Consider the following 10,174-nt stretch of genomic DNA (forward strand, 5'->3'; position numbering starts at 1 on the left):
TATGACATGTCATGTGTAACTTATGCTGACGTACAAAGATCAATTTTAAACAACAAATTTGAATGAAATTTTTAACAGAATGATTAATTTGCTTTTTGATCTGATGTATATGAACTATTTTATCCATTTCTTTAGTAGAATAAAAAAATGTAGTTTGACTCTAAGTACAGAAGCCTTCATGGTACTTTTACCGATCAAATAATAATAATAAATCATGTAAAATTCATTTTATCACTTTCAGGCCACAAGTAATGATGCCATTAATTTAGATTTATTGAGAAATTAAATTATCTAATTAAAAGTATTAAGATTAAATCTTAAATTTCAACTTAATAAATTAAATTGTGTAATATAAATTGCATGTTGCACTTGATTCTAGAGGTGCTCATGGGCCGGGCGGCCCGGCCCGGCCAGACGGCCCGCCCGAAATATGGGAGGGTTTGGGTAAAAATATAGGCCCGAAATATGGACTTGGGCAAAAAAACGAGGCCCGTTTAGAAAACGGGACGGGCCTCGGGCACCACTTTTTTGGCCCGAGCCCGGCCCGATATAATAAATATATTTATTTTTAAAATTTTTTAATTTTAAAATATTTTTAAAATACTTTTTTATTATTTTTTAATTTTAAAATATTTTTAAAATACTTTTTTAATTTTTAAAATAAATTTTTGGTATTTATTAAAAAATGGGCCGGGCCCGGCCCGGGCTTATGTTTTTTTCCCGGGCCGGGCCTGGGCAAAATTTTAGGCCCATATTTTGGGCCGGGCCAAAATTTTTTATGGGCCCGGCCCAGCCCATGAGCACCTCTACTTGATTCTTTTTCCCCGAAGTTGATTTTCCTTGTTGCATGATGAAAATTTGTGAATTATGCAAAGTTACAATTTTTTTTTAAAATTTCCTTTGTAAATAACTTGTAATTAAGAATGTAAATGAGGTATTGATACTCGCAAATTATTCGAGATTAATTTAAAAAACTTTGAATTCAATTTTGCAATGGTCGAGTTAAGTTCAAGCTATCAATCGAGCCAAATCAAGCACCATACAATAGATATGAACTGTTCATGAGTGTAATCAAGTTTTTCATTTTAATATACTATAATATTATAAAATTACAATTTTACCCTTATCATATAGAAAGAGCTTAAGTAAGAACGAACTCAAGTTTAAATACAAACGAACTTAATCAAGCAAAACTTGAGCTTGATTTCAAAAATTGATAAACAAATTTAATCGAATTGAACTTGAGTAGCTCAATTTTGTCTCAAGCTTGTGCTTAGAAGTTAATGTTCAATCGAGCTCGACACTATTTGGGTTCGACTTGGCTCCATGAATAATAGAAATGAGTTTCAGAAAAGAAATAGAAATGATGGGAAAAACTTGAATATAATAAATGATTTTACTGTATATATTTGATGTAACAATCTTCACTTCGCGTACGTTTCTTTCAGTACATGAAAATAACATAGCTGCTTCTCTGTAACCCTTCTTGCCCAGTGTTTTTTCTCTAGTGTTATCTACTGTTTCCTTAACTGAAGTTGACATTAGCAACCCTCCTATATAACAATTACAGAAACCGAACAAGCAACTCCAAACAACATACCATATAAATTCCGACAACATCATTAATGGGACTGAAATGAGAAATAATAAACGAAAACGAAAAACTATATGCAGACGATGTGCCGAATGACTTACACTATTTGCAGAAGTGGTCATCTAGGACCGGACAGTTCGTCCGGAGGGATGTGAGATGTGGAGTCCGCGATGATCCAATTCGAATTCAGGTAGTGGGTATGGTTAAACTCTTGGCGGACCATTTCCTCCTTCTGCCACTCTTCCCATCTTTCAGCCAAGCCGTCTCCTTCAAGCATTCTGACCACTTCGGCCATCTTCGGCCTGTCCATTGGGGAGCCTTGAGTGCATAAAAGAGCTATCTGGATTAGCTGTTCCACTTCTTCTTCTATGTAATTACTATCAAGATCGGAATCGACCAGCGTTTCCAGCTTCCTGTCTTTCAAAAGCCCTTTTACCTGAAATGCGAGCATTGTAATCAACTTGAAGCTAAAAAGTGGAATGAAATGACGTGTACCAGTACTGAGCTTGACTCGAATTTAATTGACAAATAGGTCAATCTTAGGGGCATAAAATATCAGGCGGCACAGATCAAGATCAAGCTTATCGAAACTATATAAGAGTTTAATTTTGATTCAAGTGTACTGCTTTTCCATTTTCATCGTGCAAGGAAAATAAAGTTAAGCTTCGCTCTGTTAATACTGTAGTTAGTGTATTGCTTTTGGCCAACCAAGTGAATAAGAATCGGATAAATAAAACACTAGACAAGGATGACAAAACTCGATCTTTGAAATGCATCACCATTGAGATATGCATGATAGGAAGATAGTACATACCCAATCAAGCAACATGACATCGTCATCATTTGCAAGCCTAGCAAGATCGAAGGCCCTCTGTCCAGTAATTAGTTCAAGAAGCATAACGCCATACCCGAAAACATCAGTTTTCTCTGATGACTTTCCAGTTGAAAGGTATTCAGGGGCTATATGACCAATTGTGCCACGAACAGCAGTTGTGACATGAGTATCTTTGTAGTCCATCAGTTTGGCCAGCCCAAAGTCTCCAACAACTGCTTCGAATTCCTCGTCCAACAATATGTTTGCGGCCTTCACATCGCGATGTATAATCTTTGGGTCACAATGGTCGTGCAAATATGCAAGCCCCCTTGCAGCTCCAAGTGCAATCCGTTTCCTTTTATCCCAATCAAGTGGTGATTGAGATTCCGAACGCTCTAGAGAATGCAAATATCAGATAAACAGATGACCAATTGTAATAATAAGAACTCACAAAGTATTTGGATGAACAGCATTGAAGAAATAAAAAGTATATGACTAAAACAGATAAGCAAGGAGAGAACAGCCAATACCTCTTAAACAGGATGCAACGCTACCATTAACCATAAATGGATAGACTAGCAGCCGCTCGGTAGGGGTCATGCAAAAGCCACGTAGTCGTAGTAAATTCCGATGCACAGCCATACTTATCATTTCTACCTCAGTTTGGAACTGCAGCTCTCCACCTTGGGTACGCTCTTCTTTCAGCCTTTTTACTGCCACTAGAGAACCATCAGTTAAGCGACCTCTATAAACTTTACCGAAACCACCTCTACCCAGAATGGCTTTGTTGCTAAAATAATCAGTTGCCACTTGGAGTTCACGCAAAGAAAACCTTTTAAGTTGTCCCAAATGAACTTCTGGATCCTCCTCAGCTATAAAGAAAAAAAAAATTGTAAAATACATCTATGAAACAGAATAATATCAATTAAAACTATCCTTTGAAAAATCACTAACCAGGTACATCAAAGAAAGGATCCAATGGTTTCCTTTTACGCCACCAAGCAAGGACAATTGCAGGGGCAGCAAACAGCAGAGCAGCGCTAGCAGCAACTCCTCCAGCAATAGCACCAGTGACACTATTACCTGCCAGTATGAAGTTGGATAAAAATAAAGAGTCTAACTATGCCTGTATCATGAATATTTCAATTTTCAACTGAAAGAACATGCGGGTAAGGCACTGAAGGTGCCGACAATGTTCTAGGCCACTAATGAAACCAAACCTGTTGATAGGTATATTAGATCTGAATTCTAGACTCAAAGGTACCTTCTTAAAAAACAGACCTACAGCAATTCTTGGCATGTTACATGCATGAGGTAACACCAAAACAGTTGCTTAATGCAAAGAAAATTGCAAGGAATATGTCAAGAAAAAAGAATAAACTATAATAATAAAAAGAAGCATGCCCCAAAGTTAGGCACAGTTTAGTATTATTAGCAGTGCTAAAAGGAATAAAATCAAGACCGAACCTGATGAAGTTGAAGCTGGAGGTGGGATAGCAACCGGTGGAGAAGGAGGAATAGGTCTGAGTAGATTATTACCAAAACTGCGAAAAAGAGGTGCAGCAACTAAAGAGACTAGACTAAGAGTATATATATAAAAAAAAATGGGAACAAGTAGTGGTAACGAGGGTCAGTAGTTAGGAGTAAGAGGGTGATGGCAAAATGAGATAGCATAAAAGAAAAACCTGATAGGAGTGAATAGCGAAAAGGAACCATTAACTGGAATATCTCCTTCTAGCTGATTGTTTGAAAGATCCCTGCATCAGATGATAAAATATCCCATGCCATTATATATTGTTCTTGAAGCTAAGGTAAAACAGTTAACCAGGAAAAAAATTCTGATAGAACTCACAGAACTTGCAGTGAATTGATAGCAGTTAAGACCCGAGGAATTTGACCTGTCAGCGTGTTGTTGTTGAGACGCCTGTTCCACAGAAAGAAAGCATCAATTACATTGCACATTGATACCATGAAAGTTATGTATTCATATAAAAGTATGCTTATCAATAACTAGAACACAGATATAAAAAGAAAAACAATAGCCAACTGCAACAGAGAAACTATACCAGATTCTTCTAACTGTTGATGCAGATACTTGAATGGGTCCTAACAATCACATTCACACCAGATGCGGCATGAGTATCACAATCTGACCCACTCAATTCTGATATCCTTATCAGGACCACACATCAAAATGCTATCAAGGCCCACTCCACAGAACTAAAATTTCAAGAGTGCAGTATGAAAGTCCACATTGTGGACTCCACAACAAGCTATCACATGCACTGATACCAATTGTACCTGCCAGGTATTTTTCACTTTAACCCAGAAGGTCTTACACCTTTGTCTAGAAAAGGCACCTCACAAGTAAATGTTTAAGTCTCCACATGACATCATAGCAGATCCTCACATATTTCCTTGTGAGGGAGTTACAATATTATCTCCCAGAAGTTATTACTAGCAAAGATCATGACTGAAGAAACAAAAAGATATATATGGCACAGAACTTGGGAGTTAACACCAACAACCACAGTGGAAAGGATCTCATGTTTTGGACCTTAGCTAGTCTTTGGTACCATGATTTCCCAATTACAGTCTTGTTATCTAATCAGTTTTAGATAAGCATGACTATATCAATGGATTTTTCAACTATCAAGAAGTCCTCTCAATTCAAGGAAAGTGTCATTGGTAGTTCTAGGTTCTTATTCCTAATCTAGTGCTTTTAGGGAATCCTCATCCAATTATTATTAGCCAAGTCTATCCACATTCATTTCTACGAGAAAACCCTTTATCTATCCAGTTCAGGTAGCAGTATATCAATGCATAAAAGCCTTCCAGATACATCAAAACAAACGTGACAAGAAAGCAAAATCACAGTGAAACTAAATAAGTTAGCCACATAAAAATTTTAAAATGTTCGTACAGGAAACGCAGTTTTGTAAGCTTGCCCAGGGTAGTTGGAATGCCTCCAGTTAAATTATTCAAGTAAAGATCCAAGCTCACCAAGTTCGTCAAATTCCCAAGCTCCTCTGGGATTGTCCCAGTTATGTTATTACTGTAAAGCTCCCTGTCAAGAAAATTTTGACTTAGATTACTAAGTATCTTTGTATGAATCCGCAACCAAATCCAATGGAATACAACTGTCTTCGGGATTAAGATGGCATAACAAATAAAACACAGAGCATAGGGACAAAAGCACGAAAAATCTGCTATTAAAACTGCGTACTTCTTCCAAGGTGTAGTGCTGAAATTTAACCAAGTTTAACTTGGCATTCAAGAACCTTATGTTTATTCAATTTTCTACAGTTCTGAATTTAGAAAAATGATTCCACATGAAACTCATCAAGTGACTACTAAAACCAAATCATGGAAAAGAATCTAAAGGATGTCCGAATCAAGAAGAAAACATCATTAACTATTTGGCAAAGCTGCTGGTTTTCTGTTTTCCTCCATTTATTTATCCTTTACTGCTCAAAATAATTATAGCAATATAGGGCAGAACATAATCACCAGGCCAGAAATTGTCAACTTACAAATACTGCAAATTGGGAAGCTGCCCGAGCTGTGCAACCAATTGGCCAGATAGATTTGCATTCCCAAGATCACTAAATTGACAAAAGGAAAAGCATATATAGCGTCAACCTACAAACTTGGAAGTAACACAACTGAAACAGCACAAATATAAGTAAACTTACACTCTTGTTACACTATTTTCATTATTACATGTAACATGAAACCATGTGCAAGGATTAACAAGGGTTGCATCCCAACTTTGCAACACGTTATTGGGGTCAGCCATATTGGTCTTCAATGCATTCAAAGCATCACCTGTTTAACACCAAAACAAAGCAATCTATTATCGATGCTTCTTAAGCATTGTTCTTTGTAACCTCTTCAGAGGCTTTATCTTTAATACAATTTAACTTTGGCCGAGCAATAGATATATATATCAAGGCTCCATAATTAATGTCACTGCTCACTACTAGCAAATCAGAGAATTAAACGCAATGATGAAGGACAAGCATTGGTTTATTCACCGAACAGAATATAGAGAATTAAACGCAAGTGGCATCCAATTTTTTTGCAAAAATTCATCATTACGGAGCATGCAAGCATCTCAAATAGTCAAGTCCATTAATGAAACGAAGCTAAATTGAATATTAAAAGCAGCAGTCAACCTTATGTCACTACTAAACCAATCCAATAGCTAGCTAAGTTTTTCTATAGTTTCATTTTTTTTTTAAAAGTTCAACAAAGAATAAATAAATAGTTCACCAAAATAAATAGAATGAGGAAAAAAAAAGGAAAGAAATGATGATCACGAACCTTCTGCATTCCCAGCAGCTCTGAAAACCAACTCCAACACTAAAATCAACCATAAACAAAGGGGGACAAATCGCTCCATTGTTCTTTTTTTTCTTTACTCAGTTTTTGGTTACTTTTGATTTAAAGAGCTAAATCTCCCCCTCAATCGTCCTCAACCTTCCATTCACATGGTGTTCGTTGACAGAATCAAGAATTTTTATTAAAAGAAAAGAAAATAATAAACTTCAAAAAGCTAATTCCTGAACTAAAGCCAATGGAACCGAAAAAAAAAGAGATTTGAATCAACAAATCGAGGAATTTATTGGCTCTTTCTCACACACTGCTTCCTCCACAACGTAATGCCGCTTTTCTTTCCCCCCTCACTCTCTCTCTACACATTCTGGCGTAAAATGGAGAGAGAGAGAAAAAGAGGAAGATAAGAGAGAAAATTCGTGTTTGGCAAGAGAGAAAATGAAGAAAGAAATAATTCGAAGTGAGGGAGACGCATGTATGAATGTCAGTATGTGTGTGTTTCTAATAATTTCGTTGGCTAAGTCAAAGTCGCGCCATTAAAGTCACCAACATGTGCAAGGAAAAAACGAAAATTAATTACAGTACATACTATTTCAAAATTAAAAGGGTTAAATCGCTTTTTTGGGCTTAAATTTAGCCATTTTTTTCACATTGGGGCTTGAACGTTTTTTGTTCCAAATTAGGCCTTCAACTTGACAATTATTCTCACATTCGGGCTCGAACCTTTTTTTGTCTAAGTTAATCCATGATATTTCCTTGAGAACCCTAACATTCAGGCCCAGTGTGGTAACAATCGCCAAGTTCAAGCCTTAATGTGAAAATAATTGTCAAGTTCAAAAACTAACTTGGATAAAAAATTTTAAACCTCGATGTGGGAACATTGCCTAATTCAAACCCCAATGTAGGAACCAAGAACCTGTTGGACTGCTAAAAAACTAATTTCAAACTAGGATGTTGCAGACAAATGGGATGTTATGGAGAGAGCATACTGTAATTTAATCAATTTTAGTTTTGTACTTTTTAAGCTTTAAAATTTCAATCTTGATCTAAGTTGTAGTAATTAATTTTATTAAGTTCAAATATGTTATTTTCAAAATATTATACGACAAACATGTCATCACATATGCAATTGCATATAAACTTGTTATTTCTATATAATACTCACAAAAAAGTAATGACATTCTAGTTACTATCATTTTGAGTCAATATTAATATTTCAAAATTCGAAAGTATACGAACTAAAAATGATCTTATTGGAGAACATAAACTACATTCACAGCTTACGGATAATACATGAAAAATAGCAATTTGATTTAATGAAATTAACTATTTAGGTGAAATTGAATTTTGAAAATTCAGAAAATATAAATATTAAAATTAATCAAATTAGAGTAAATAGATTAAATCGTCAAATTGTATAATAATACAAGGATTAATACCATAATTTGGCCAGTAATAAAATATAGCCGGTCAAAGACGCACGTATCAAACAACTAACTGGCCCCACGATTCCTTTACAATCGTATTAAATTATTATTATCTGATCACAAATTTTTTTTTTGGATAATTCCAGAAATTACTCCTGTACTTTACCAAAATTTTCAATATGGTACTTGCACTTTCAATTTGTCCATTTAATACTTTTGCTATTTTTCGGTCCATCACTTTGGTACTGTTAAGTTCTGGCAGTAATGACGTGGACTAATAGTTTTAATACCTTGTACTTTACCGAATTACTTTACTTTTGGAGCATTTTCATTTAGTTATTCAAATAAAAAAATTTCAATTTGGTAATTGTCGTTGCAATAATTTATCATTTTTGTTGCCCATTCATTTTCTTAGTAATGGAATCTGACGTGACATTATCTTAATATTCCACGTAAGCACTCAATAAACAGGGTAAAGAAAAAAGAGATGTTTTGGGATTTTAACCAAAAACCAAATAAACTAAGGTATATAAAATTTTTATTAAAAAATCCCCAAAAAAAGTGAATTTATGTTTAAAACCCCAAAAACCAAAAGGAGCGGTCAGGGTTTGAATCAAAAATTGATTTTAGAGCAGTTAAATTGGGGTTAAGAGAGTTAATTGGATAAATTTGTTGTTCTTGATCAGTCGTTGGATTGCAAGAATGCAATGGACAACATGAGGAGTCAATCAAGTGCTACATAGGGTCGGAGCTTGGGATGGTACTTGAGGATGAATGGGAAGAACTATAATCGGAGCTTTCATTATTCCAGAACATTAAAATGATTATTCCAAATTGATCACCTTAAAATTTTAATCGCATTAGCAAAATCAAATTTCAAAAAACATTATTCCAATTTGATTTTGGACGTAAAGAGAAAATCTAATTCAAACCTAAAAACTGCACACGGCAGAAAGTAAAAATTGTGGAAAAGGGCAAATATAGCTTTTTCCTTGACCTTAATTTTGATAGTTTGAACTTTGAATTTCCCTCTTAATAAATATTTTCAGGTCGTCCGGTACTCACAAAATGTAATTTCCCTCTTTTAGTCCACTACCCCAAAATGTAATTCCTCATACTAGTTTACTAGAAGTAGACTTGGTCAACTTTTATATGTAATTCCCTAGACCTGTGAAATACATGGAGTATATTGGTTTTGGAGAATCAAATTGGATTTTGAAAATTTTGAGATTTTGGATATAATTTTAGTTTTAGATTATTTTTCTTCTAACTTAATTTTAAATTTGAATTATTCGATAATTTTTTTATTTAAATTAATGGGAGAGAATAAATCAATTATTCGATTAAAATCAACCGAACCAACTAATTTGATTAAGTCAATTTTGATTTAGGTAGTTTTAGCGATTAAATTGATTATAAAATTGGTTTATTTGATTATATTGATCAATTTATCAATTACTGAATTTCATAACCAAAGATTAACTTAGTCGACTTTTATTTTAATATTGTTTATTATTTAAATGTATTTATTATATCTTATAATATATAAATCGGTTAAGTTGTCTAAATATTTATATCTTTTATCATTTTAAATATAGTTATAGTATTGTCGATTGAGTCTTAATTTGATTAGCATAAATATTGTTGTCAATACAGGAGGATGTGGGTTCAAATGTGCTGAAGCACATTATCCTCCTATTTATAGGTTGAGGAGGGATTATGGGTATTTTGTCAAAAAGAGCAGATTCGATCAAAACCTATAATAAGGTTGTTCAAAAAAATAGCAGGTCGATTAATATCATACAAGTCATTCGGTTTGATTATTATATATGATGATCGATTAAATTAAGAAAAAAAAGACTAAATAAACCAAATTAACCATTTGCTCGTTCCTATTTGAGGTTTGGGTTTTTCGAATTAGGTCATAATAGGTTAAGATCGTTTCTAATTTTAGTCACTTCAAATTTAAATCATTTCAAGATTGAAGAATTATCACTTTAT

General features: G+C 34.3%; 1 protein-coding gene across 1 annotated transcript; it reads right to left on the reverse strand.

The window, feature by feature from the left end:
* Positions 1-1,464: 1,464 nt before the first annotated feature.
* LOC107919766 (BRASSINOSTEROID INSENSITIVE 1-associated receptor kinase 1-like) lies at positions 1,465-7,143 on the reverse strand. Its single transcript, NM_001398621.1, has 11 exons — positions 6,735-7,143; positions 6,104-6,236; positions 5,942-6,013; positions 5,332-5,475; positions 4,261-4,332; positions 4,094-4,165; positions 3,876-3,952; positions 3,363-3,491; positions 2,939-3,280; positions 2,409-2,803; positions 1,465-2,030 (listed from the first exon to the last, which is right to left on the reverse strand). Exons 1-11 carry the CDS (start codon positions 6,811-6,813, stop codon positions 1,713-1,715), a joined length of 1,833 nt encoding a protein of 610 aa, NP_001385550.1. The 5' UTR covers positions 6,814-7,143; the 3' UTR covers positions 1,465-1,712.
* Between the last annotated feature and the right edge of the window lie 3,031 nt (positions 7,144-10,174).

The sequence above is a fragment of the Gossypium hirsutum genome, chromosome D13 (assembly GCF_007990345.1).
Source record: "Gossypium hirsutum isolate 1008001.06 chromosome D13, Gossypium_hirsutum_v2.1, whole genome shotgun sequence".
In the NCBI taxonomy this organism is placed as follows: domain Eukaryota; kingdom Viridiplantae; phylum Streptophyta; class Magnoliopsida; order Malvales; family Malvaceae; genus Gossypium; species Gossypium hirsutum.

Excerpts from the sequence above, each read along its gene's own strand:
- LOC107919766 (NM_001398621.1), bottom strand. The coding sequence starts at position 6,813 with ATGGAGCGATTTGTCCCCCTTTGTTTATGGTTGATTTTAGTGTTGGAG. Across the intron at positions 3,953-4,093 it reads TCGCTATTCACTCCTATCAG|TTTTGGTAATAATCTACTCA; the intron begins GTTTTTCTTTTA and ends TCTTTTTCGCAG. Across the intron at positions 3,281-3,362 it reads TCCTTTCTTTGATGTACCTG|CTGAGGAGGATCCAGAAGTT; the intron begins GTTAGTGATTTT and ends TTTTCTTTATAG.